The sequence below is a fragment of the Barbus barbus genome, assembly GCF_936440315.1.
Source record: "Barbus barbus genome assembly, chromosome: 41".
Lineage (NCBI taxonomy): Eukaryota > Metazoa > Chordata > Actinopteri > Cypriniformes > Cyprinidae > Barbus > Barbus barbus.
In genome coordinates, this window is record NC_136719.1 from 20,874,536 (window position 1) to 20,902,200 (window position 27,665).

At 37.2% G+C, this 27,665-nt stretch overlaps 4 protein-coding genes across 6 annotated transcripts; 2 read left to right on the top strand and 2 right to left on the bottom strand.

Annotated features, from left to right (window-relative positions):
* Positions 1 to 1,489: 1,489 nt before the first annotated feature.
* Positions 1,490 to 3,068, bottom strand: LOC306860427 (transmembrane protein 18-like). The gene is made up of 5 exons (XM_079402142.1): positions 2,873 to 3,068; positions 2,580 to 2,697; positions 2,330 to 2,384; positions 2,158 to 2,251; positions 1,490 to 2,035 (listed from the first exon to the last, which is right to left on the bottom strand). The coding sequence occupies exons 1-5, from the start codon at positions 2,963 to 2,965 to the stop codon at positions 1,940 to 1,942; spliced, it is 456 nt and encodes a 151-aa protein (XP_079258268.1). The 5' UTR covers positions 2,966 to 3,068; the 3' UTR covers positions 1,490 to 1,939.
* Positions 3,069 to 4,527: 1,459 nt separating this feature from the next.
* Positions 4,528 to 14,322, top strand: LOC306860428 (cyclin-T1-like). Of its 2 annotated transcripts, XM_079402144.1 has the most exons (9): positions 4,575 to 4,770; positions 5,547 to 5,628; positions 5,736 to 5,864; positions 7,482 to 7,542; positions 8,726 to 8,788; positions 8,906 to 8,951; positions 9,367 to 9,530; positions 10,250 to 10,320; positions 10,575 to 14,322. In XM_079402144.1, the coding sequence occupies exons 1-9, from the start codon at positions 4,601 to 4,603 to the stop codon at positions 11,835 to 11,837; spliced, it is 2,049 nt and encodes a 682-aa protein (XP_079258270.1). In that variant the 5' UTR covers positions 4,575 to 4,600; the 3' UTR covers positions 11,838 to 14,322. The 2 variants fall into 2 exon arrangements, with proteins under 2 accessions (XP_079258269.1, XP_079258270.1); XM_079402143.1 differs by having other exon boundaries at positions 4,528 to 4,770; positions 8,726 to 8,951.
* A 1,123-nt stretch (positions 14,323 to 15,445) lies between these two features.
* LOC306860222 (melanocyte protein PMEL-like) lies at positions 15,446 to 23,800 on the top strand. Of its 2 annotated transcripts, none has more exons than XM_079401811.1 (12): positions 15,446 to 15,529; positions 16,319 to 16,432; positions 17,171 to 17,317; positions 17,444 to 17,584; positions 17,662 to 17,823; positions 17,912 to 18,277; positions 19,139 to 19,321; positions 21,792 to 21,932; positions 22,007 to 22,112; positions 22,197 to 22,402; positions 22,510 to 22,600; positions 22,798 to 23,287. In XM_079401811.1, the coding sequence occupies exons 1-12, from the start codon at positions 15,475 to 15,477 to the stop codon at positions 22,934 to 22,936; spliced, it is 1,851 nt and encodes a 616-aa protein (XP_079257937.1). In that variant the 5' UTR covers positions 15,446 to 15,474; the 3' UTR covers positions 22,937 to 23,287. The 2 variants fall into 2 exon arrangements, with proteins under 2 accessions (XP_079257937.1, XP_079257936.1); XM_079401810.1 differs by having other exon boundaries at positions 15,456 to 15,529; positions 22,507 to 22,600; positions 22,798 to 23,800.
* On the bottom strand, positions 23,596 to 27,149 carry LOC306860223 (tubulin alpha-1B chain). Its single transcript, XM_079401812.1, has 4 exons — positions 27,011 to 27,149; positions 25,087 to 25,309; positions 24,855 to 25,003; positions 23,596 to 24,772 (listed from the first exon to the last, which is right to left on the bottom strand). Exons 1-4 carry the CDS (start codon positions 27,011 to 27,013, stop codon positions 23,792 to 23,794), a joined length of 1,356 nt encoding a protein of 451 aa, XP_079257938.1. The 5' UTR covers positions 27,014 to 27,149; the 3' UTR covers positions 23,596 to 23,791.
* Positions 27,150 to 27,665: the final 516 nt, after the last annotated feature.

Below are 27,665 nucleotides of genomic sequence, written 5' to 3' on the forward strand. Positions count from 1 at the left end.
ATTTTATGTTGATTGGAAATTCTTAATTATTGCCCTGATGGTGGAAATGGGAATTTTCACTGCTCTAGCTCTTTTCTTAAAGCCATATCTTTTGCTACACATCAGAAATATATTCTTTGGTTTTTCTCATTGTGATGGATGATTAAGGGCTTGTTTTCCCTCCTATTTATATTTCTGTGAAACAGGAAGCCATGGCTGGATAATTTCATGTCCATAATCACCCTGGAGTGCTCAAAATTGTGAATATGAATGGGAATATACTGTACTTCAGAGATATTTTACTCATAAGAATTTCTAGGAGTGTCAATAATTGTGTCCAACGTGTATTTGAGAAAAAACATTTCATAATGATATTCCCCCCCCCCCCCCGTTTTAAATTATTTTTATCCAATGAAAGGTTAAATTTTTGTAATTTTTTTTTTTTTAATAAAAGATCAAAAGGATTAACAATGCAGATTAATTTTCACAGCCGCCTTTGATCATATTTACCAAGGGTGCCGATATTTTTCGCCTTGACTGCATATATATATATAAACATTACAAATATTAAAGGAATAGCTCACCCAAAAATAAAAATTTGTTGTACTCATCCTCAGGTTTTCCAAGATGCTGATGAGTTTGTTTCTTCACTGTAACAGATTTGGAGAAATATGTAAGCAAAGAAATCTAAGAATTAAATCAACTACTCAGCCATGGATCCTCTGCAATGAATGGGTACCGTCAAAATAAAAGTCCAAACATCTGATAAAAACATCACAATAATCCATAATAATAATCCACACGACTCCATTCCATCAATTAATGCCTTGTGAAGTGAAAGTTGTGTGTTCGTAAGAAATAAATCCATCATTAAGGTGTTTTAACTTTGAACTGTCACTTCTGCCTAAAATCCTCTATCCGTAATATTGCTACCTCAAGTGAAAAAAAAAAACTAAATGAAAAAAAGTTTATTCTGAATCAGGAGAGAAATTTGCACAGATCAACCATATTTACAAATCAAAACAAATATGTTGTGGGTTTTGATGTGAGGAGGTAACAGGGGATGGAGGAAGCATTATTATTAATTATGGACTATTTTAGTTAGAAGCGATGGTTTGAAGTTAAAATGCATTAATACATTTCATAAAAACAAATGCAACTTTTCACAAGATGTTATGGACAGGAGAATATGGATTACTTGTGGATTATTGTGATGTTTTTATCAACCGTTTTGACTCTCATTCTGACCTCTGTTCCTCTGCAGTGAATGGGTGCCGTCAGATTGAGAGTCCAAGTGGTTGATAAAAACATCACAATAATGTTACATTTCTCCAAATCTGCTCCGATGAAGAAAACTAAATCATCTACATCTTGGAATGCCTGAAGGTGAGTACATTTATAGCAAAGGTTAATTGTTAATGTTCATATTAACATTAACAAAATAAAAATCCCAAAACTTTGTTTATTTGAAGGTTTAAATAAATTAACTTTCAATGTTAGACTTGAGGAGTTGTGCATCTCAGTCTTTAATGTAGGGGTGACATTAAAAGAAAAACTAAATGGTATCTATAAAAAAAAACATACATTATTTACATAAACACACAATTTAAATATTCGACACTCAAAAACAGGATTTGATAGAATCCATTCAATATTAACAACAGACAAATAAGCAATATTGAGCTCTGGAATGGTCAATATGTACACAAAGCAGTTGCATAATACAGCTGATGGCTTTGTCCAATAGGTTTGATAATATTGTGATTTGATAAAATCACATATACATGGAGCATCTGCTAGCAGTAGGAGCAATCATCCATCAGCAATCTGAAATAATACTTAAGAACCTTCACCACCACATATTTTCTAATGATCACACCATACTAAACAGTCTGTCTTTTGCTATATTTGCCCTCAACCACTGGACTTTATGAAATGGAGCACATCCTGTTCATGTCTTCTATTGCGTTTTTTTGCTCTCTCTGGCAGCTTTTCTCTTTAATTGCATTATCTTTAATTCTGTCATGGTTGAGAAGGTCCTCCATACCCAAACAGCCTAAAAAACAACAACATAGGTTTAAGTTTAAATCAATAGCAAAAGCTTGACCATGTTAACATACTGAAATGCATATTGTAGTATTTTATATGAAGAAGAATATTCTAAAAGGAAAAACTTACCACAATAATAACAGTGTTGAGCAAGAGCGGGACTGAGAATACTAGCGAAATGAACATTCCTTTTGAATCAAAGTATTGGAACTTTGAAAAAGATCTAAAAACAAAATACAGACACATTCAGTATAGCAATAAAACACAATGTCAGGGGGTTATGGTGGGTATATATGATCACCTCCAATTCATCGCTGACAGCTCATTCAGGTATTCTGCACTGTAAACCATAGCGACTGAAAAGAAAAGAAATGCTGGGTTATCTGGTGTATAAATATCTAACATATTTTATATAATTAATATGATATTTGGGGTGCTTTCACAATTCACATTTTGTTGGTTATGTCATCTTTTCAGAAAGTTAATGCTGTGTTTTTCCACTATAAGTTTATACATTTTCTCTGATCATATTTTTTATTTCAAAAACTCACCCATTATGAGAAAATGACAGATCTGAAGGCGGTAGTATTTGCAGGACAGGATGGTGAAAGCAAAACACAAGACATGAAAGCCCAGCAGACCCATCAGCCAGGGTTCAGACCAGTCAACCTGGAAACCAGATCACATGATTATTAATAGTTGTTCTTAGGTACAAAAAAAAATACGTTTTCTTTACTTAATACACGTGGCTTCGGTTGTACTGAAGAAAAAAAATACCTACGAAACTCTGGATTAGCGTTATGTGAACCATAAAAAAGAGAATGTAATGTTGCTGTAAACTTACAGACTGTAGGAAGCTCCACAATGATGTGATGCGAACATTGCTGAATCCGTCGATTGGAATAGCGCTGATATTTTTCGCTTTAGACTCGGTCATTTTATTTGACAGTTTTAGCAGCAACTAAACCAGTTACATCATAAACACTTCCGCATTCGTCACTGTCCTTTTCTCTCGACAGAACCTCCTGAAGTTCACCAATGGATGGCGCCAGTTTATTCACATACATTAATGTTTCATAATTATTATTATTATTTCTACTGAATTTTAGAATTTTTAGAATCAGAATTTTTTTTAATTCCCGCATCGGGTTAAAATGAACAAAACAAAAAAAACTAATAAATGAAAGAAGATGCGTAGCTAAGGACAATTCAAAATAAAAGTCACATGGAAACCTTTATTTTGGAGAAGGCTGCATCTCAAACAACGCAAGAAGACAATCAAAGTACACTTCAAGAATGCATGATTATGTAAAAAAAATTTAATTACAGCAAATGTTACAATTAAATGTCAAATAAAATTTAAATATAGCTGATACAATATACTTGTATACAATATATTTCAATATATTATTTTTTAGCTTTTCATTTTGTGCCCATGCCTCTGTTGAATAAGTTTGAATGCCGTCTTGTAATATTTTTGTTTTAAAAAGATAAAAAAATAAATTTGTGAATGACTTTTTGTGTGTTTGATATGGTATTTTGTATATTTTATATGTTGTATGCATGGTCGTTTGTTAACTATTTATCTGCTATTTGTATGCCTTTTTTGTTTGTTTGTTTAAGAAAATCACTTGATTTGTTAAAACCAACATGAATAGAATTTTGTGTGAATGTATAATAAAATTTTCTTTAAATACTATATACTTATATCTGGGTTTCTAGTGTTGTAATGGACATTACACACACACACACAACTACTAACACTGTCAGAAAATGAATTAATTTTAATTAATTGATGCTTTTTTTTATTTTATTTTTTTTTATTGCAGAACAAGGTAACATACAGATAAGAACACAAAAATATATAAACGAACAAGACAAAAGAAAAAGGAAATAATAAATAAAAGCATAGCTCATATTCAGTTTTAACAAATAAGGATATTACAAAATACCAGGGGGATTGAAGAGTGTATCGTAGCATTTTAAACATTTCACAGACTTTTTGTTTTTTAACAGTCGTATTGAAGAAATATAACATTAAAAGTCAGAACAAAACTAATTTAACATAGGAGATGAATTAAGAAATTTTTGTTTATGTATGTGAAATTTTGCTAATAAAATAAAAAGGTTAACAATACATTCTAGATCCTTATTGCTTTTATTTTAATAATACAAGGTAACATCCTTTAAAGTAAAGCAATAATTAATATTCATCAAATTAAATATAAAATCTGCCAAATCAATCAAAAATTAGTTTACTTTAACTTTTTGATTACTCTTTCTCATTATTACAAAAACAGCATGTATCATCAATATCAGATAATCTTGTTAATAAAGAATTAGAAGGGTAAATAGTATGACGAATTTTGAAGTGTACTTCTTTTATTTTATTATTAATAAAATATTTAAAAGGAATTAACCAAGCTCTTCTCCAGTCAATATTCTCAATCTTAGAGTTGCAGAAAAATTTCCCTCTAGGAGATTAATTAATAGATGCATATGGCGCGTTCCTGCCGGCGATGACGCGCTTCCTGTGACGCAGTGAGATTTTAAAACATTGTCCTTCTCAGTAATGGCGGCTTCGTCTCCTTCGCTTTCGCTAAATAACAATAAATGGTACTTCACGCGCGAACAAATCGAAAACAGCCCATCTCGCCGAGCGGGACTTGATCCCGACAAAGACCTCTCGTACCGACAGCAAGCTGCTAACCTGCTGCAGGACATGGGACAGCGGCTCAACGTGTATCTTTTTCAGTTTGTGAGGCGTCGTTCTCGGCAGCTGCTCTGAGGAGCCTGACGCCGGTTTGGGCGGCTTGTGTGGTGTTGAGTTTCAGCATTATAATGACATGAAACAGCTCTACCAGTAAACACGCCTTTTGTATTGTCAAACTTGTGGAATAAGGCAAACGGAATAAAAGATTTATGTCCCAGTTTTTGGTTTTTGGTTTAGTTTAGGCCGCAGGGCCTAGCTGGAGGTGTCTCTCCTACTAAACAATAGCGCAGCCGGTGTCACTACCATTCCCTCTCTCAATTATTTTCTTCATTATACCATTTGATTACACTTTATTATTAGATTTATTTGCTATCTTTGCCATTTCAAACATGTATCTTAAACGTACCTTGATTTGCACAGCTGGAGAGAAGTTCTGATACAGTTATACAATATATAGTAATGCAGAGAACAGGAGTTATTTTAGATTAATCATGTTCCTTAGATTAAAGGAAAATTGTTGCATTTTTTTCAATTTGTCAGGACTGAGTACTTTCACTTTTACTTTGAAAAATGATTCTACTGTGTCTTTAAAAATGGTAGTACCGCTAATGAATTAAAATAGAAGAATTTAATGAAATTATTCATTTGTGATTGACAAGCCCAGCATATTGGTCAATAAATTTTGCCTGGATATGCACTCCTAAATATTGATAGTAGTTATGATCCTTTTGAAATATTGAGTTTGTTGAGTTGGACAGTTGTGCGGTTTTCTTATGTGTTCAAATCCTTAACTTTGGACCATTAGGTCTCAACTTACAATTAACACTGCCATTGTGTATATGCATCGGTTCTACATGATCCAGTCCTTCACTCGCTTCCACCGGAATGTATGTGCTTTATCCTTCCACACGTTTTATTAAAAATCTTAATAAAAACAGCTGGCTGCATTGGACAGGACTCTCTAACCTCTTTGTTTCCGTCATGTGCTGTGCAGGTGATTGCTCCTGCAGCTCTCTTTTTAGCCGCGAAGGTGGAAGAACAGCCCCGCAAGCTGGAGCATGTGATTAAGGTGACCCATGCGTGTCTCAATCCTCAGGACCCGTCACCAGACACCAGGAGTGATGTAAGTAATGATAGCGTGTATGTGAGATCGTCTTCAAACCATCTGAGAGAGTCACTGGTTCCACGTACTTGCTTTGTTTAAATGTAACTTTAATTAGAGTCATTTTTTTTATTTATTTTGAGTTAACTATTTCTTAAAGGGATAGTTCACCCAAAAATGAAAATTGTCATCTTTTACTCACCCTCATGTCGTTTCAAACCTGTATAACATTCTTTTGTTGAACATAACAATATAATTTTATGAATGTTCGTAACAAACAGTTTTGGGTTCTACATAGTTCCATTGTATGAACAAAAGTACTGAGATATTTCTCAAATTATCGTCTTTTATGTTCCACTGAAGAAAGTAAGCCACAGGTTTATTCTTAAATGAGGGAGAGTAAATGAAAGGAATGATTCCTTTAAGAAATAGCTCACTTTCGAATGTCCTTGAATAGTGGATTTAATTTTGTCTTTTTTGTTTTATTTAAATTTTTTCAGTTTATTCACTGTCACTTTTGATATCAGATCAATATTTGTATCAACTAATCTAGGGATGCACGATATTGGATTTTTGCAGATATCCGATATGCCGATGTTTTTCAACTAATTTTGGTCGATACCGATATATTTCCTTTTGTTTGGAAACTTTTTTGGAAATTAGAATTAATTTATTAGAATTAAAAAAATTAAGTTTTTTTGACAGTACATTGAAGCTTTGAAAATAACTATAAATAATCTATCAATCGCTGAATTTTCCCCCAGAAAGATGCTGTTAACCCTAAAATTTTATTTTGATGCTCTAAAACAAAAGAATTGTAGAAATTCTGAAAATGATTTGCTCATGATTTGTTTAAAAAATAAAAGATATTACACATTAATTAATAAATCAGTATATATAAAATTATTTAATTTACAAGTGTTATGTTTGTGATTTTTTTTTTTCCATGTAAGCTATACCTTCTGACCATTAAATTAAAACACACATTATTTTAATACATCAATTACTGCTTTATTTAATCAGAAACATAGTCTAAGTGTTATTTGTGTAGGCTATTTTACTTTTAATTTAAATAGAAGTAGGCCAACAGTGCCCCCTACGGAATTAAAACTCCTTACTGAGCGGGCGTTAGGACCCGGAGGAGGCTGTCACTGCAGGTGCTATTACGGTTTACTCTATCAGACACAGAACGCCTCATTCTGTACGTGCATTCTCAGTTTAAATGCAGCGATCCAAAACAGTGCCGATATTTACATTTACAGTCATTATCGGCCGATTCTGATATCAGTCCAATAATATCGTGCATCCCTAAACTAATCTAAAATATCCAATTTAATCACAAGCAGCAGAACCACAGCATCGACCATAACATTGCTTTTCTTTTGAACAGGTTGTGTAACCCACGTATTTCTATATTTTTGGCTGAATTGATCTAATTTTTTTCCCTCATAGGTTGGATGTGTGTAAACTTTCTTCAGTCTTTATCTGCTAGTCTTCATATTTATGAATTGAAAGGGCATATCTTGTATCATAAGGTGATTGGCTTGGTGCAAAAAGAGGGTCGTCATAATTTGATGAGAGTATGTAGTCCATGACCAAGAGACCATGTGAGTAACCTACCTGTCCTCTCAATCTCAGACATACCTGCAACAAGCCCAAGACCTGGTCATTCTTGAGAGCATTATACTCCAGACCCTGGGTAAGTTTGGAAGGGCAAGAATGAGTCAGTGAATCACCATACTAGAGAGATGCACCGAATAACCACATTTACTCTCATTCACTGTTAATTCCCAGGAGTCGACAGGACTATTACAAGCTCCTCATTAAGAGCCATTACTACTGTCACCTTTGTCATTTTTATTTCCATTTCAATCTGGCAATGCACTCTTCCTGTGTGTGGTTTCACAATGCTATCAATTTTGTGTGTTAAGTCTAGTATATTTTAAATCCACTAGAAATGTCAAAAGTTCTGGTATTAAATATAAACATGTAACTGCACTTTTTTTTTTCAGCAGTATCAGTGCCAAGTACCGACCTCAGTCTGCTTTAATCATAATTTCTTTTAATTTATTTTTATTTTTAGTTGACTGTCAACTAAAACTGTTTTACAGTGTTTCTGAGTGTCTTAATTCACCCTTCCACAAATGAAGGCCTAAAAAGCGCTTAAATTGAAGCAGAATGTCTTAGATTCATAAGTCATGGCTTTAAATGTCGCATGCCCTGTGAAAAATTTATATCAAAAGGGACAGTAAAAGTTATTTCCATAGTGATTGGAAGCAGAGCTATCCTAGCATTTTGTGTTTTGTAAAATAAATTAATTGGAGATCTATTTTTTTTTAAGCATTGCTTACACAAGACATTTACAGTATATGCCATATTAATGTTTTTGTTTTCCTTTTAATTTTTTCTTTTCTTGGTCTTAAAATGGGCTTTAAAAGTTTTAAATTTGCCTTCCTAAGACTCATAGAAACCCTGTTTTAACTTCATTTGCATTTGGCCTTCAAATCTTTTTTGTTATTATGAAATTGTTTCGATGAATATCTTTTTTAGGATTGTGTGCTATAGCAAAACAATTTTACAGAATATTAAATTAGGAGATGTTAATGGTATCAGCTTCTGACATATTATTGTGATGTCATATTATTGTGGAAAATTCTCTTCCTCTGCCCATAATGGTCATTTGTTTTGAAAATTTTGACTATAACCAAATCGCCCTACAGGCTACTTGCATGGAGCTCAAAGATATTTCCCCAGTCAGGAAGACCCATGTTTGTGATTCACTCACTCATGTAAATTGCGTGTGGGGGCTTCACTTCTAAAGAGTCATTATAGTTAGAACCAAAAACTAAAAGTGTCTCTCTCATCTGCTCTCTTCCTTCCAGCTTTTGAGATCACCATTGATCATCCCCACACACATGTTGTCAAGTGTACCCAGCTTGTGCGAGGTGAGAACCAGCTGCTCACTGTAAACTGTGCTTCGTATTGCTCAGTAATGGGTACTACTAGCCCACCAAGCTCTCAGATTTCACGTCTGATTATGAGCCTTCCATTTGTTCTTCCAGCGAGTAAAGACTTAGCTCAGACCTCATACTTCATGGCAACAAACAGGTATGTTGATTTTCAAGTTTTTCAAAGGTTACATTTTTACTACCAATTAGATTAAAAATGCTCAAATTAACATTTGTTTTTGAAGTAAATGGCTGCTTCTTAATGAACTATACATACGATGTTGCATTGCAGTGTAGCCTACCACTTTTTGAAATGTATGTTTGTGTACCGAACAGACAGTTATAGAAGAGCATTTACTTTACATTTTTGTAACATTATAAATGTCTTTACTGTCAGTTTTGGTCAATTAAATACACCCTTCTGATTATGAGTATTAATTTATTTTAAAAAATCTTATTGACTCCAAATTTTGAGTAGTAGAGTATGTATTTATCACTGTAGAGTGATAGTGTTAAATGGTTTCTTGTTTTTTCTCATGTGTTGTTTGTAATCATGGGTGCTCTTTTTGCCGCAGTCTCCACTTGACTACATTCTGCCTGCAATACAGCCCACCCATTGTAGCTTGTGTTTGTATTCATCTGGCCTGCAAATGGTCCAACTGGGAGATTCCGGTTTCCACAGATGGCAAACACTGGTGGGAATATGTTGACCCCACAGTGACCCTTGAGCTGTTGGATGGTATGTGTTTGCAAGTGATTTTCTTTTGAAATGGCAATTGTCTTTGTAATAGGGAGAAAGTTTAATGCTAGAGATTTAGAAAAGTTTGTGATGGTCGTTTTTGTTTTTCATTATTTAAAAGCATTTTTTATTTGGTTCAGTTTACATTTAAAATCAGTTTTATTTTTAATAAGCAACCATTTGTAGGGCTGCAGTGTAACCTTGGTAGGGATGTAACGATGTTACTTAACGATTATATTTTCTCAAAAAATTGTATTTTACAAAATGTCGAAAAGGTGTCCTTTTATTACATAAAACATGAACGAAACAGCAGACGAGCTGAATGAGATGCAAATTCACTCTCTGCCAGCAGATGGTGCTTATGAATGGCAATGATGTAGCGTTTCCTGGGTTACCGCTGTAAAGAAAGCAGAGCTGCTTTATGAACTACTTCGATATGCATGGTTCAGAGGCAAGATGAACAGAGAAAATACCACGTAAACTTTTCTAAAGATAGTCAGTTCCCCTCAGAGATACATTCATAGAAATTCCTACTCCAACTGTATCACAATTTGTTTGGCATCTCAACCGATTTGAATCTATTTCATCGTTACATCCCTAAACCTTGGGCTAAATTTTTGGGGTTTAGCCAGGAAATGAAACTCTGTAGCCTTATAAATTGATTTTTCAAGTAATCTGTTTTCCAAAAGTCCTAAAAAATGTTGTTATTGATTTCACAGAGCTCACTCATGATTTCCTGCAGATCTTGGAGAAGACGCCCAGCCGCTTAAAACGTATCAGAAACTGGAAAGTAAGTCAGTTTACCTCATATTTGATTTTTCAGAATGTTTTGATCAATAGAACGTTCAAAAAATAGCATTTATTTGAAATAGAAATTGTTTGTAACATTATGAATGTCTTTACTGTCACTTTTGATCAATTTAATTCGTTCTTGTTGAATAAAAATATTAATTACTTTCAAAAAAAAGAAAAAAAACTTACTAATGCCAAACTTTTGATCAGTAGTCTGTTCTGACCATATAAATTTTGTTTGTTGTGCCTCAGGCTGCAGGTCAAACTGCCAAGAAATCAAAAGTTCAAGATGGTGATCAGTCAGAAGCCATTATGAATATGATCTCCATGGCATCAGCTGACAGCACATTGGCCGGGCTAATGAGCCTCTCCGCCCCACCCTCCGGTTCCTCCATGGACGACTCGGCCGACGACCACAGCGCTGCTCCCTCATCCCAGCACTGGCAGCCTCCTGCCAAGGATCAGCCCACTACCAACGAGCTTCACGCACCTGCTAAGTTGTCTCTGAGCGAGTATCGGGTGAAGCACGCAGACGAGCTGGCGGCGCAGAAGCGGAAGTTGGAGAACATGGAGGCAAGTGTGAAACAGGGATACGCCACTGCCGCCCAGGCCCTCATGAACCAGCAGAGGAAGGAGAAGCACCATCACCACCAGCAGTCCAGCTCTAGTTCCTCAGACTTAAACCACCCCGCACCCATCGTCCTGAAAATCCCGCTGGACGAGCGATCAGAACGCAGTTCCATAAAAATGCGCTTGCCAGTGTCAGGTCAATCAGGCAGCGGGCACAGCAGCAGTAGCAGCAGTCGAGGATCCGAGCACGACATTAAAGTGCGGATCCGAGTTCCGGAAAGGCGAAGTGGGTCTGGAGAAGATGGGAAAAGTCGTGAGAAACACCGAGAGCGGTCCAACCACCACCACCATCATCATCACCATCACCACCACCACTCCTCCTCTTCCGCCACCGGCTCGTTATCGGCATCGTCTTCCTCATCCTCAGCACAAAAACACTCGAGTTCTGCCAGCGCATCAGGAAGCAGCAAAAAGGTCTCAGGTGATTCTGTGCGAACAAGTTCTTCGTCATCCTCATCAAGAAAAAGGACCCACTTGCCAGATCCTACTTCCGGCAGCCATCCCTCGAAAGTTAGCAAATCGTCCAGAAACTCGTTTCAGTTGCCGACGCTTCCCGGAGTGCCCTCCCACGCGATGGGTCAGGGGTCCGACATCCTTCCCTCGCTGAGCCTCTCGCGCCATCAGGGAAACTATTCGCACTCTAAGTCGGACAAAGCCGACACGAACGGACACAATACGGGCAGCCAGTCCAACGAATACCAGGACACGTTTGACATGTTGAACTCGCTGCTCAGTGCGCAGGGCGTTCAGCCAGCGCAACCTCAGATGTTTGACTATCGCTCTCAGTACGGAGACTATCGGTATAGCAGTAGCGCTCGCGGAGGAACCCAGGCGCCACCTTTACCCTCAGAACCACCTCCACCTCTGCCGCCACTACCCAAATAAACCCCTTTCCGCTCATCCGTCCACATACACTGATCAAATCAGTCGTCTTGGGAATCCTGGGTTCCTTTTGTGCATCTAACTTTGTGATATTGAGTTTGACAGCAGAGTAATGTAAGGCAAAAAATGTACCAGGTGAATCTTTGCCCTCATGTTGTCTTGCGTTTTGTGCGAGCGAGTGTGTTATCAACACCCATCTGTGGCAATAATGTTATAATAGAACAAAATATTGCAAAAAAAAAAGCAAAAATGTTATTTATTGAAAAAAAAATTGTACATACTATTTTTGATGTTGCTCAGTTTTATATCAGCGCTAACAGAAAATCGTAATGGAATTAAGGGTATGTATTACTGAATGAGAGGGACCCATTGTCCTCTTTAAAAAGTGTAACAATGCAAAAAGGAAAATGTTTTTGTTTTATGTATGGATTTAAGTCTTGCTAACAATATATGTCTTTTTTATCGAGTATGGTATTTATTATTAGCCTTTTAAAACCATAGTTATTAGCAGTCGTTGCTTGAACGCGTCAGACGATATCTGGATTTATTTTTATACTGTTGTAACCTACTTCCCAGTCTGTATTTACTTGATACGTCATGTATGTTTTGAGAATGGACATACGAATCCCCAAATATTTGCATCAAAATGTATGTTTGTAATATATGAATAGTCACTGAAGTAATGTTTTGATTTTGTTTGGTAAATGTCTCTTTTTTTTGTAACCTTCAGCTTTTTATTAATTCTGTAAATTGACTATTTTTACATTTTTCCAAAAAAAACCGCCTAATTTCGGGAAAGTGTGTCTAGTAGACCTATGGTTCTAGATTCAGAGTCAGATGCAGTCATTGTTTTAAATGGTTGTAGATTGTCACGCTCATATATGATACACTATACACAACAGTATGTCCAGCTTGTACTAATTTCATTCTTGTATTTCAGTTTATTTCACAAACCCAAATGCTTTCAGATGCAGGCTGTTTGTCATTTTATGATGTAACTGACTTATAAATGGCCTATAAACTTGAGTGAAAATGAATCTGTGATGGGAAAAAATATAATCCAATGAATCATATTTTCAGTGGAACTATTTTTTATGCTTCTTGGTTGGAAAAAAAATGACAACAGTCTGTGTTTCTAAAATGGTGATGCTATTGTCCATCATAGCTTCATTTTTTAACGTTAAAGGGATAGTTCACCAAAAAATGTAAATTCTGTCATTTGCACACCCTTATATATGACTTGATTCTCACAAAAGTTATTTTTTTCCATACAAGGAACGTCTGTGGGGGTTGATGTTTGTAGTATCTTCATTTTTGGATGACTGTCTCTTTAAATATGCCGTGTCTTCTAAGGTCTGTTAGGTATTTGTTATCTGTCTGTATTTGAACACTCAAATCGACACTTGCAGAGCGAGAGGCGGAAATGCTGACCGCTCCTGTTTATTTGTTGTAATACCTCCATTTATGTTTAACCCTGTGATTGTATCAAGGTAATTTTTTCATGTTTGGGAATGACAATAAGCCATCCGGTCCTGATTCATGAAATTAAAACTGTTGGGAACTTAAATGTTTTGAGCCAATCGGTTTGTACCTTTAACAAGATTGTCTCCATATTCATATCTTACTTGATCATGTTTTTGTATGCAGTTAATGATGCAATTACTTCTCTAACTGTCCTAAATGAATGGCATGACTTTCATTGATCTATTTACAGACAAAAAAGTGGAAGCATGAAATGGAGTTTCTACTGTCGAGAGTAAATTTTACTTTAATGTCACATTCTTTTAATAAGATGTTAGCAGGGATTCCACCGTACTTTAATCGTTTTCCTGGTTGTGCCTGTTGATGTTGAGAAACATTTCAGGAACATTTTGAATTATATCGAACACACTATAAGCTATAAAAGATCTGTGGCATATATTCCCTATATGATGCACTCCTCGTTTCATGTCCCTGTTTTGTCGTTCCTTAGTAGAATTTGAAGGTTTACCATCATGTTTTAATTGAGTGTTTTCTGGTTTCTAGTTTGGTTCAGTAAGACTGAAGAGAAGGCGTTCTGTGGGTCTAATGCAATTCATGTCACCACTGTATTTTCTATGTACCTCTGTCTCAAGAATATAGCGTTTTATCAAATGTATATACTGTTTTCTGTGTTTTAGTGGTACCACATGAACTCTCAGGTTTTGAATTGAATTGTTGGGGTGATACTTGTCAGAAGTTAAGGTTTGCATTTTTGTGAACTTGGTTCCTTTTTATAAATGTGGTTGATGTACAATAATGTTTTATGAAAAACATACTTGTGGGTGTTTTTCTTACCGATTGCAGTATAAATTGTAATAATGTGACAGACGTTCTACTCCTGCTTCTTGCAGTAAATTCACTTTTCAGATTTTTATACGACAAATTGACCAGTTTTGCTTCCACCTGATGTCAACACCTTCATGGTTTGCCTTTGAATTCAGTGCTGGAATAAAGAGATACAACAAGGAATGTTAAATGTGGCTACTTAGAACAATTTTGAAAATCTGATTATTTTTTGTAAGGCTGCCAAAAAGCCATAAATCTGGGTAAACCAAAGTGTCACGAGCTGCTGTAATCCTGATTAACTTTCCATTCCAGACATTTTTGTCTAGCCGTAATGTGTAACTTATTGTTTTATTGACGCCTTAATATGGAACGTTGCCTGAATTAGAGTAAGTCATAATTCAGATTTCACCCCCAAAAAAAATATTTTTGTAAATTATATTTTGCATTAAAGGTAATGAAGCAAAATTAAGATGTTTTGCATTGTGCAATTACTTTTGACAATTAAGAGCATTTCTCCCATCCTTAGTCAAATGCAAAAAACATATTACTCATATATCAAAGTAATTCATAGAGCAAAGACAAACCCGTTAACCTCTCAACATTAGTATTCACAAAATTATCGCAGATAATTCTTGCACAATTTAGTGAATGAGCACTCCGACCTGAACAGACTCTATTATTCCTGGAGTCAGCCATCCTTGGTCTCGCATGACTTTTTTAGGACCAAATCTCAAAATGCAGTCTATTGCATTTGTTTGAGTATTATAAATGTTCAGATGTGACCAAAAAAAAAAAAGCATGCTTATGGCCACTGACCCAATTAAGATGTCCAGCCACATGCAGGTCCACTGATATCACATGTAAGCATTCTCTAACTATGTTCCTCATTAAAATGAGCTCAGCTTGGAAAAGAGTTTGTAATCTCAATGTGACCCTCAAAGTAAAAATAAACCTCAACAACAACAAAAAAAGTTCTTCAGTGGTTATTTGCAGAACTAAGGTTCAGAGCCATACTTTTATTTTAATTTTTTTCAAAATATCTATGGTTCTTTGGATATTTTAAGTAAAAAGCAGGCTCTACAAACTGTACATGCATGACTGATCAGGCCAATTAATAAATTAGTTTAATCAAATAGTATAATTAATAATTTTATTGAATCTTAATCCGATAACTCTCTTGAACAACACCACCAGAAAATATTACACATTTATGTGTGTGAGCTTGTGTGCACTCATGCATCGTCTTACGTGATGGGAGGAGCTTTCAGCCCTTTTCATATAAAGAGCGATGCCACTGAAGATGAAAGTGGTTAAGGTGCCAACAAGTGACACAATGAAGCTACTTTCAAGAATACTGATACTGACCTGTTTGTCTGCGGCCTTAACAAGTAAGTAAACATTTAAATTTTATTTATTATGTATTATGTAATATTAATTGTATCCAATAGCCACAGCATCATGTTCTTGTATATCGTATTTCACTAAACCTGTATTGTGTATGGAGTTCTTTTAACTGCATTCAAAAGAATACTGGATATCAGGAAAGACAAAACCTTTAACTATAATAGTTCATTATTTTAGCTAAAACCTGCACTACTAAAATTCCTTAACCCTCAGGCAGATTTAATGATGCATGACAGCATCCTGATCTCCTTGACCCCCCTTATAGTCAGTAAAAGTTCAGTAACATGCGGCACACGAGAATGTCTGGGAATTTCCAACATCAGTCGTAACATGCATTAGCTAATAAAATCAAATAAGAAATAATACATTACATAACTTGAAAAAAATACAACTTAGCCCAAGAGCATTACTGTAATGTTTTTAATACCTGTAATGCAATGGTTTTGACTGAGTGTCAGTCATTCATAATTGTGGCATTGCATACAGATTGAGTTATGCTAACCTATGTGCTCTGAAAGCAAGCCCTTTATGCAGTAAAGCTGAAAGTATGGTCACATGGACAGCTGACCATCACATGCACAGGATTTGGGGTAATACTGCAGAAAGTGTGCTAAATGTTTGATCTGGTCACATGCCCCGCCTCTCAATTGTAAATTTTAAAGTTTGTGGCTTTCATTGTCAAATGAGAGTTAAAGGGATTCCAGTGCCTTTACTCTCAAATTGACAGTTTTCTCTAAATAATTTCAATTTCCCTTTATTTTCCTCTGCATCAGGACAAGTCGACAGAAGCAACTCGAAATCCAGATTCAATCAATATCAGACATGGAATACAAAACGGTTCCCAGTGTGGAAAGATGGAGACCCACGCTACAAAAACAGCTGGACAGGTAATAAAATGCAGTCATGAAAGAAGGAAAGAAAGAACTAGATTTTCTACACTATGTTTGCATCAACATAAAAAAAGTAATATTTTCAACTGTAGTCTTAGCTCACTTTTTTCAGTAGCATTTCTGTAGCTCAAAGTCATGGGTTTGATTTAAAGGGAGTACATGACCTGATAAAAATGTTTATCTTGAATACACTGATGTTTTTTTTTAATGAATTAATTCATATTAATTATTCATTCATATTAATTAGGCTAATTGTTTTTAATGAATACTTTGATGTACACAAAATAATGTTGTTCTATTGGCTTCTTTGGTTCCAAGAAGAACCTTTAGTCGAAAAAGATTCTTTAGGTCAGTGTTTCTCAACTGGTGGGTCGCAGGAGCAGTTTCCACGTTTCATTTTCAGTTCATGTTAATATTGTATATTCATCATGGTAACCGTTGTTTCCATAACCCAAAAATACCATGTTATTTTCACTTTGTATGTGTTTAAATGACTGTGGTGGCTCAAACAAACTTAATTCTATTAAAAAACTAGTAGTTTGGAACTGCTATTTAATAGCCTTACCTTATAGGCTGTTTATTCAGTATTAATCATATTCCTTTGTCTTAACTTATTTTTTGTGAAATAAATGTGCTTTTGGTTTTTTAACAAATGATATATATTTTGATATGCCTTATTTGTGTGTGTAAAGATGCATCAGTACATTAAAACAGCATAAATGTACATTTCTACAGGTGGGCAACTGAAGTTTGATGTGGGAAATGATGCACCCACTTTGACTGGTGCCAAAATTACCTTCACCATTGGCATTGTGTTCCCTCACAACCAGAAGGTCCTGCCTGATGGACAAGTTGTTTGGGCAAAAAACTGCACAATAAATGGTCTGTTTCTGTCATTTTTATCTCACTCTATTTACAAAGATTATATCTATTTACATTCTGCTGCCAGCACTATGACCAGCAAATGTATTTGTATTAAGCACAGATATGGCAACTTTTCTAATTTAGGCACACAGTTCCACGAGGGTGAGCCTGTCTATCCTGAGGAGAACTCTGTAGATGAATGGAACGCTGCGTTCACTAATGCTCCTCTCCTTTCTAGACAAGGGGACAAGCAACCTCCATATGTGTTTGTATGGAAAACCTGGGGTAAGGAAAGAAGCACTTACTGTACTGTTACATGCAGTCATCTAACGTTCCTGACAATCCTCTATTGTGCTTGACAGGTAAATACTGGCAGGTGTGCGACGGCCCTTCCTCATCATTAACCATCGGAAGTGATGACGTTCCTCTTGGCCCTTACATGATGGATGTTGTCATTTATCACTACAGGCAAAAAGAGAAATTCATTCCTATTGGATATGCATCCACACAGTTCAGTATCACCGGTAAGCATAACTCAATGTTAATCTTTTAATAAAAAGTTATGGTTTTACGGTTTAAGTAATGCAATACATTTAATCCCTGTGTTTCCAGACCAGATTCCCTTTGCGGTTTCCCTGACGCAGGTGAATGACAAAGATGAAGGCGATCGGAAATTCATCCAGAATAGAGCAGTGGCCTTCAGCATCACCCTTCACGACCCCAGCCAATACCTGAGCAAATCAGACGTGACTTTTAACTGGAACTTCGGGGATGGCAGTGGCACTGTAATCTCCAGGGAACTCTTCGTCACACACACCTACATTGCAGCTGGAGCTTTTAAACCCCAAGTTGTCGTACAAGCAGCTATTCCGGATTCATCTTGTGCCACTCCACCAAACCTTCCCACTGAGGCCCGTCCCACCACCAACACCCTCACCTCTGAGAGCCCCATCCGCCTAAATGAACACATCACTGCAGGTGCTCTACATGGTTTTGCTGGTTACAGTTTTGAAAATAAAACAAAAGTTGCCTTATTACTAGGAATAAATTTTTATTTATAAATGATTATTATTTTGCCATTTTAAAACACCCATTTAAGGAGGGAGGGGTCTAATATCCTACAGATAGAACTTTAAATATATCTTCGCCCAGTCTGATGTTTTGAATTAGGATGTAAAAAATAATGTTGTTTAGCCTTTGAATTTAGATTATTTTTCTTAACCCATTGGCAGATGTTTTTGCTTGTTTTAATCAAAAACTATCAAAATTTGGATAATCTAGTCACTTTTTTTGCAGTGTGGTAAACTAGGCCTAGTCCTAATCACTGAAGCTTTACAGCTCTGCTTTTTACAGCAAATCTTGTTCACTAACAACTTACAGTACTTTACGTTTAGAACATTACTAATATTCAGTATTAGTCACTTTTCGCGCCATCAGTCAAATCCTTCATTCAGTTGTCGACTGTAATCGAACTACGTCAATTCGCAAATGAATCGTTAACTGCAAATTGTGAAACATTTCAGCAGGTTCGTCGAAAATTATTCATTCATTCAATCGATCGCATGAATCTCGATATCGGAGCGGTGTTGGGTTCTTAATTTCGAAATAATGAGGAACTATATGATTTCTAAAATGTAGTGGAGTAAAAAAAAATTATATTATTCTGTAGAAGTTAACACATTAACTAAAAGTTTCCATCAAAAATTCTCTCTAACATCATTTGACTGTTTGTTTGGCTATGCCTATGTGAAATATCAGAGAGCATAGAAAACAATCAAAGCTAATCCTAGCCAGAGTAGAAGTCAGAGTACCCTACTTATTTAATTCATGATTCAACAGATCATGCTACCAGTAAGTCTTCAGCTCCCATTCAGATATCAACACCTGCATCTACTATGAAAACTATTCCACCCGCACCTACAATTGGAGTACCAAAAAGATCCAGCCTTGAGACGGTCTTTGATCTTAGATCTGCATCTGAGATGTCTGAAACTTTGAATACTGCAACACTGAAGGCAACTGGTGAGTTGCAGTTACCAGATATTTTGAATTTCAGTTAATATAATTAATATACAGTGGGGCAAATAAGTATTTGATACACTGCCGATTTTTCAAGTTTTCCCACTTACAAAGAATGGAGAGATCTGTAATTTTCATCGTAGGTACACCTCAACTGTGAGACAGAATATTAAAACAAAATCCAGAAAATCACATTGTATGATTTTTAAATAATTAACTTCCATTTTATTGCATGAAATAAGTATTTGATCATCTACCAACCAGCAAGAATGCTGGCTCTCACAGACCTGTTAGTTTGTCTTTAAGGCCGTTTCTCAATACCAAGTTCGCAGAGTCTGGACTTCCGTCCTTTCGAGTTTGGACTTGCCAAGTTCGACTCAGAAGAACGAACTCTCGAGGACGGGAGGACGAACTGAATTCTGGGTTATGGCCCGTATCAAGTCTGAACAAGTCACCTCTCGATGCATCCTCGGTAAAAGGGGCGGATCAAGAACACATCCGGGGATTTGAACTGGACTTGGCTAGATGTGAACTTTGAATTGGAACAGTACTTGGCAGCGACTGATGACGTTTCACAAGTCCACAAGAACACAAGTACAGACAAGTACGCATATTGAGAAACGGCCTAAGAAAACCTCCTATCCTTCACTCATTACCTGTATTAATTGCACCTGTTTGAACTCGTTACCTGTATAAATGACACCTGTTCACACACTCAATCAATCAGACTCCAACCTCTCCACTATGGGCAAGACCAAAGAGCTGTCTAAGGACACTAGGGACAAAATTGTAGACCTGGGGTGCTTCTCAATATCCCTCCTCGCTTCCTCGCTCCTCCGTCCTCCATCCTATGACCCGGAAACCGATCAAGCTTAGCCATCTTGAAGGACATCTCAATTCTCTAATTGCACCGTGAGGAGGCGAGGAACGAGGAGTGAGGAGCCTTCCAAAGGAGCTATGAGCGAGGATACACAGGTGTATCCTATGCGGAAGTCTTTTTCATCGAAAAACCTGACGCACGTGTAAATTCTCCTCCCCCTTCTCATCTGTTGTAATAATTTTTAATTTATATTTTACCTTTGCAATTTAAATAAACCATACATGTCATATATTTCAACAGGGCATCTTGCTTTATTAATGTTTATTTTGAAAGTCTTAAAAAACAAACTTTAACAACATAAGGGCAGATCCATTTTGCGCAGCTGATGACGCTCTAAAGTGATGCTAAAGGGAGCGAGGATATATCATTTCACTTGATTCAATTCCTCCATCCTCGCGTCTTTTATGTGCATCCTTCCCTCGTATCCTGAAGGGGTGGAGCTAAGATGCGAGGAAAGGACGCAAGGAAAGGAAACGAGGATGCACAAATAAGAATTGAGAAGCACCCCTGCACAAGGCTGGGATGGGCTACAGGATAATAGGCAAACAGCTTGGTGAGAAGGCAACAACTGTTGGCGCAATTATTAGAAAATGGAAGAAATTCAAGATGACTGTCAATCTCCCTCGGACTGGGGCTCCATGTAAGATCTCGCCTCGTGGAGTATCAATGATCCTAAAAAAGGTGAGGTATCAGCCTAGAACTACACGGGAGGACCTGGTCAATGACCTGAAGAGAGCTGGGACTACAGTCTCAACGGTTACCATTAGTAACACACTACACCGTCATAGATTAAAATCCTGCAGCGCACGCAAGGTCCCCCTGCTCAAGCCAGCACATGTCCATGCCCGTCTGAAGTTTGCCAAAGACCATCTGGATGATCCAGAGGAGGCATGGGAGAAGGTCATGTGGTCAGATGAGACCAAAATAGAACTTTTTGGTATAAACTCCACTCGCGGTATTTGGAGGAAGAAGAGGGATGAGTACAATCCCAAGAACACCATCCCAACCGTGAAGCATGGGGGTGGAAACATCATGTTTTGGGGGTGCTTTTCTGCAAAGGGGACAGGACGACTGCACCGTATTGAGGGGAGGATCGATGGGGCCATGTCTCCAGACCTGAACCCAATAGAAAATCTATGGAGGGAGCTGAAATTCCGTGTTGCCCAGCGACAGCCCCAAATCCTGAAAGATCTGGAGAAGACCTGTATGGAGGAGTGGGCCAAGGAAATGTCTGACCTCTGTAATTGTAAACAAATGTTTCTGTACCAAATATTAAGTTCTATTTTTTTTTATTGTATCAAATACTTATTTCATGCAATAAGATGGAAATTAATTATTCAAGAATCATACAATGTGATTTTCTTGATTTTTTTTTATTTTTTATATTCTGTCTCTCACAGTTGAGGTGTACCTATGATGAAAATTACAGATCTCTCCATTCTTTGTAAGTGGGAAAACTTGAAAAATCGGCAGTGTATCAAATACTTATTTGCCCCACTGTACATTATGTATTATGTAAATAAAATTACATAATGTTAATAATGTATGATAAAAAATATATATAAATTTAAACGCACATTTCCAAAACACCAGCTGCTGACATGGAGGCGACGATGGAGGATGACTACATTGAAAACCAGGCCCATGTATCAATAAAAAAGCATCAGGCTCCAAACACAAATGACTGTGTGATTTACCGCTATGGATCCTTCTCAACTGATATTGAGATTATTGGTGAGATTCCTTCCTTGAACAGCATTCCATTTTTATGTTTTACATTAAAGAGTAATGTAAGTTTGTGTTCTCAGAGGGCATTGAGAGTGTGCAGATCATCCAGGTGGCTGTAGCTGATGGTTTTCTGCTTACGGAAATGGAGCAGAATGCTGTTGATTTCTCTGTTTCCTGCCAAGGAAGGTGAGATCTGGCACAAAAAAAATGTAGCTGGAACCACAGAATACAGCTTGATGGAGAATTCACCCCCTTACCTCCTCTTTCTAGCCTCCCCACTGAAGTGTGCACTGTAGTATCTGATGCAGACTGCCATGTGCCAGTTACGACCATCTGCAATGCTGTTAGCCCCTCCTCAGATTGCCAACTCATCCTTCGACACTACTTCAACGACTCTGGGATCTTCTGTGTCAATGTGTCAATGACAAATGATGTCAGTCTGGCTTTTACAAATGCCAGGGTTAATATTAACATAGGTGAGTTCATTTATCTACGGTTGAAACATAAGGCATGGTGCTCCAAAAATTATAGCAGTGTTGTTAATTCATTTTACATGTCTCTATTTCTGTGCAAAATTTAGCAGATTCCAGGTTGACATCTGCAGGTGCCGCTGCTCTGTTGTTGGGCATCCTGACCGTCATATCAGCAATAGGTGCTGTGGCTTTTGCATATAAGTAAGTCATTCCAACACAGCATAGTATCCATGCACTGATTTATTCAGCTGGCATGAATTTATTCTTGAATAACTATTAATTTTTCAACCTGCTCCTCTAGATTTCCTAAAGCTTAATCAGTAAGCAAATTATTGTGAACATTAACTAGTAAAACTGGTTGGAAAGCACTAACTGGCCTTGTTTTTGAAAATTTCTAGGCGTCTTAAAGGGTTTCAAAGGCTGAGTGAGGATCCTGCTGCATGCCAATCCAAAGATACTGGCATGAGCTCAATGCCAGTGCTCTTCTGGAGCCTGATGAACCAGCAGATGGGAGATCAGAAAAAAGGAGTAGTGTGAATTTTCCTTTAAAACCTTTAAAATTCAAATTTAATGTTACATTAGCACTATTTTGAATAGCGTAAAAACATCTAAACACTTTTTTTTTTTTACCATTTAATTTTTAAATCTTTAATATTTGAATTGAGATTTTGTATTCTTTTATACACATATTTGAACCCAAATCCTTTTTCTACAAAGGCATGTTTTTCAATACATTACATAGAATTTTGTACTGTAATTTTAATTTGAAGAAAAACATTTGGCCAACAAGCATTTAAGTAATTGAATAAAATATCACAAAAGCTGCTATTACGTTCTGGCCTTTTTATCTTTTTATTTTCTGGATTATAAAATAAATTCCATTTAATTAAGCCTTTTCACTTCAAGACTTTTTGATACCAAGACCTGCTTTCCTACATTCGTGCATACCACTGCTGTAACTAATTTGTACCTCCCTAAAAAACAATAATGCCCTTAATACCGACTGCTAAGTGACTACTAACCTACTTTTTCTTCAGCCGAAGTGGTTGGAAGCCAAACCTGTCAAAGGCCAGTTGACCTGTGCAAACTGGTTAGTAAGCAGATTACTTCTTTTGAATGCCTGTAATTACTTAAAACCGACAGCTTATATTAACATCCAGGAGAAAGATTTAAAGAACTACACAAACAGATTTTTTTCCATGACCATCAATTTATTCAGTCAAAATGTTGCAAGCAAATTCCACAAATAATAATCATACTGGCCATAACAATACAACAACTGATCAAGAATGTGTCTCTAACGTTTAGGAGTAGACTTTACACTTGATACCTCATGTATATCGTGTGTAAATTACCGGTCTACTGTGTTAAGTTTTAGACGTAATAAACATTTTAATATTCCTCGCCCTCCTCTTCTCCTTCACCCTCGATGGAGTCGACACCGACTTCCTCATAATCTTTCTCCAGGGCAGCCATGTCCTCTCTGGCCTCTGAGAACTCGCCTTCCTCCATACCCTCACCCACATACCAGTGGACAAATGCACGCTTGGCATACATCAGATCGAACTTATGATCGAGGCGAGCCCAGGCCTCAGCAATAGCTGTGGTGTTACTCAGCATGCACACGGCCCTCTGCACTTTAGCCAGATCACCACCAGGAACCACAGTGGGAGGCTGGTAGTTGATGCCAACCTTGAAACCAGTGGGACACCAGTCCACAAACTGGATGGTGCGCTTGGTCTTGATGGTGGCAATTGCAGCGTTCACGTCTTTGGGCACCACGTCACCACGGTACAGCAAGCAGCAAGCCATGTACTTACCGTGACGTGGGTCGCATTTTACCATCTGATTGGCTGGCTCGAAGCAAGCATTAGTGATTTCAGCCACAGAGAGCTGCTCATGGTAAGCCTTCTCTGCAGAGATCACTGGGGCATAGGTAGCCAATGGGAAGTGGATACGAGGATAGGGCACCAAGTTGGTCTGGAACTCTGTGAGATCAACATTGAGGGCACCATCAAACCTGAGGGAAGCTGTGATGGAGGACACAATCTGACTGATCAGCCTGTTGAGGTTGGTGTAAGTTGGACGCTCGATGTCGAGGTTCCTACGGCAAATATCGTAAATGGCCTCATTGTCTACCATGAAGGCGCAGTCAGAGTGCTCTAGGGTGGTGTGGGTGGTCAGGATGGAGTTGTAAGGCTCTACCACAGCAGTGGAGACCTGAGGAGCGGGGTAGATGGAGAACTCCAGCTTGGACTTCTTGCCATAGTCCACTGACAGACGCTCCATCAGCAGAGAGGTGAAGCCAGAACCGGTTCCACCACCAAAGCTGTGGAACACCAGGAAACCCTGGAGGCCTGTGCACTGGTCAGCCTGAAAAGAAACGATTTGGAAATTAACCCAACATAATATATAATTAATTAAATTAAATGTTCATTTATTTACAACTACCTACCAGTTTGCGAATCCTGTCCAGCACCAGGTCAATGATTTCCTTTCCAATAGTGTAGTGACCACGGGCGTAGTTGTTGGCAGCATCTTCCTTTCCTGTGATGAGCTGCTCAGGGTGGAACAGCTGACGGTATGTACCAGTGCGCACCTCATCTGGAAAGACGGTCAACGTTTAGCGAACAGAGCACTTTGACATACAGAATTATCATAACTAAAATTAAGTCCCATTCTCTTACCAATGACAGTGGGCTCCAGATCTACAAACACAGCCCTGGGGACATGCTTTCCAGCTCCGGTCTCACTGAAGAAGGTGTTGAAGGAGTCATCACCTCCTCCAATGGTTTTGTCGCTCGGCATCTGCCCGTCCGGCTGGATGCCGTGCTCAAGACAATAGAGTTCCCAGCAGGCATTGCCGATCTGGACTCCAGCCTGACCAACGTGGATAGAGATGCACTCACGCTGTACGAAGGAATGGGGACATCTTTTTATTAGGTTGTTGGCTCTTAAAACATACACAAAGGCTTCTTTTGCACCATCATTCTGTTTACATTTGCAGGTGTTTAATATTTTGGCTACAACAATAGACACATAACTGTCTTTGCTTCAGAAATGTACCATAAACGTCTTTCTTTGGAATCATAAATGCATTGTAAACACCTGCAAAATGATATTTATCTTAAGGACAGACATACAAGAAGTGAACTGGCATGATAAAGATTTAGTAGGTTACCAAAAAGGAAGAACAAAGAAAGCAGTCAGTTCTCTTTATTCAAAGGGAATGAGGCAGCAGAATGGGAACAAGGCACATGCCCCACCCACATAGAACAGGCTTGCCAGACTGTGCCTGACTTGCTGTTAAAAGAGAACAATAAAAATGTTGATAGAAATCCACTTTTTCTCATTTATGTCATCTCAACAGTCTACACAAGAGTATGGATTTCAATAAAGGAACAATATTTTTTAAGGTTTTTAGAAACAGAAACTTAATTTTCTCAATGGTTGTAACCACACTTAAAGGGCTACTGCTTGATGAATATGGGTTTTTAAATTAACATTTATCTTTATTTATATATTTGGTCAACACTAATATGTAGATGCACTGTTGAATTTCTCTAAGAGATAGAGTGATGAAAAAAGACAGGTCCCAGAAATTGAATAAAAACTAATTTAGCAAAATAATGAAATGCACGAAAGCATAAATTCTATGGAAAATCTCTATGGCAAATCTCAATGGAGAAAATAGCAGCCGTGGAACAGAACAGGAATAGAAATCCAGTCATCTGCTGCACAGGCCAGACATGAGCTTCTGCAGACAGCTGCAGTCCCCACCCAGTTTACTCCTCCTGCGATGAGAGGAGGGGTGGATGCAAATTTCACGAAAATTCTGTCAATCTCTGATGACAGAGAGCTTGTGACAAAAACAAAAAACAAAACAAAAAAACAATCATTTCATTGGTGCATTTTTGTTACGATATTATTTAAGTTAAATGTATTAACTGTAATACATTGTGATTTTAATTTAGCTGCATTTTTTTATAAAAATCTATATTATATTATTATATATAATATATATATAGCCTAATAACTGAGATGGAGATAATGTATACTATTTTGGCTATAATTTCACATGCATACGTCAAAAAATAATTTCATCATGTAAGGTGGTTTTGGAGACGCACCTTCAAAACGACTAAATGTAATTGATGTGAAATGTTTCACTATTTAATAATGTGCATCATTAAAAACTCATGATCGTGTAATTAATAAAAGCATTTGGAAAACAACGCATATTTTCGAATATATTCTGAAGGCACAGTTATGGATGGGTGAATGAATTGATGGATGGATGAATGTAATCCTGTAGGCGTTTGCAAAGGCATTTATAAACTGAATGCATGTAGTACGAATAGTATTTTTAAATGTATCATTCTGTGCATTACAATAACAAATTATTTGTTAAAAAATATTTTTGCTGCGTTACGTTGTTACAGTGTCGCGAGCTTTGCCTCCATTTTAAGCAAAGGACGCACGCTGAATGACAAAAGCCGCTCGAGCTGCTTTGAAAAAATAAAACACAAGGATTAAACGGCACGCACATTTATGGCCGAAAACCTTTGGCGCGTTGTTATTTGCAAAGCAAAGAAAAATTATTCTACTCACCATTGTTCTGGAGGGGATGTAGCGATGAGGCGAATATCAGCAGGCAGAAAATTTCTTTATTGCTGGAAGTAAGCTATTTTATGAGTACACTGTCCAAGATTGAGGCAGTCAGTTGAGGATGAAGAGGAGGAGCTAGAATGAGCTTGACGTCGAAACGAGGAAGGGAGATTAAAATGCAGCCGGTAGTGACTGATATAAATCAGTGCAATGTACATCTGATATTTCTTTATGGAGATTGCCACCTCTGAGCAGCAATACACAGTCTGTTTAAAGTCACCTAAATGCCACTTCAGAAGCGCTTCTGTGCCACCTTTGCCGAGTAAATCAATTATTATAGGTGCTGAATGAAAAAAATATCACAGGTAGGCCTATATCACATTACTGTCGGAAATACACTTGCATTTCCTAAAAAAACACTTGCATTTCCGCTTTGACAAAATAGAATTACATGAAGTTGATTCAGTCATATTAAACATTTAAATTTTTTAGCAGACGCTTTTATCCAAAGCGACTTACATTGCATTCAAGTTACAGTTTTTACATTTTTATCACCTCTTGCTTTCCCTGGGAAAGGGATAGTTCACCCAATGATGAAAATTATGTCATTAATTACTCACCCTCATGTCGTTCCAAACCCGTAATTCGGAACACAATT

What these genes read in the sequence shown, in the direction of transcription:
- LOC306860428 (XM_079402143.1), top strand. Translation starts at nt 4,601, where the DNA reads ATGGCGGCTTCGTCTCCTTCGCTTTCGCTAAATAACAATAAATGGTAC. An exon ending in ATGGGACAGCGGCTCAACGT is followed by an intron (nt 4,771 to 5,546) that starts GTATCTTTTTCA and finishes TTGGACCATTAG; the next exon opens with GTCTCAACTTACAATTAACA. An exon ending in GACCCTTGAGCTGTTGGATG is followed by an intron (nt 9,531 to 10,249) that starts GTATGTGTTTGC and finishes TTGATTTCACAG; the next exon opens with AGCTCACTCATGATTTCCTG.
- LOC306860427 (XM_079402142.1), bottom strand. Translation starts at nt 2,965, where the DNA reads ATGACCGAGTCTAAAGCGAAAAATATCAGCGCTATTCCAATCGACGGA. An exon ending in CTGTCATTTTCTCATAATGG is followed by an intron (nt 2,385 to 2,579) that starts GTGAGTTTTTGA and finishes TTTTCTTTTCAG; the next exon opens with TCGCTATGGTTTACAGTGCA. An exon ending in TCAACACTGTTATTATTGTG is followed by an intron (nt 2,036 to 2,157) that starts GTAAGTTTTTCC and finishes GTTGTTTTTTAG; the next exon opens with GCTGTTTGGGTATGGAGGAC.
- LOC306860222 (XM_079401810.1), top strand. Translation starts at nt 15,475, where the DNA reads ATGAAGCTACTTTCAAGAATACTGATACTGACCTGTTTGTCTGCGGCC. An exon ending in AAATGAACACATCACTGCAG is followed by an intron (nt 18,278 to 19,138) that starts GTGCTCTACATG and finishes ATGATTCAACAG; the next exon opens with ATCATGCTACCAGTAAGTCT. An exon ending in TCTGTTTCCTGCCAAGGAAG is followed by an intron (nt 22,113 to 22,196) that starts GTGAGATCTGGC and finishes TCCTCTTTCTAG; the next exon opens with CCTCCCCACTGAAGTGTGCA.
- LOC306860223 (XM_079401812.1), bottom strand. An exon ending in TCTGGAGCCCACTGTCATTG is followed by an intron (nt 25,004 to 25,086) that starts GTAAGAGAATGG and finishes CCGTCTTTCCAG; the next exon opens with ATGAGGTGCGCACTGGTACA. An exon ending in TGGACAGGATTCGCAAACTG is followed by an intron (nt 24,773 to 24,854) that starts GTAGGTAGTTGT and finishes GTTTCTTTTCAG; the next exon opens with GCTGACCAGTGCACAGGCCT.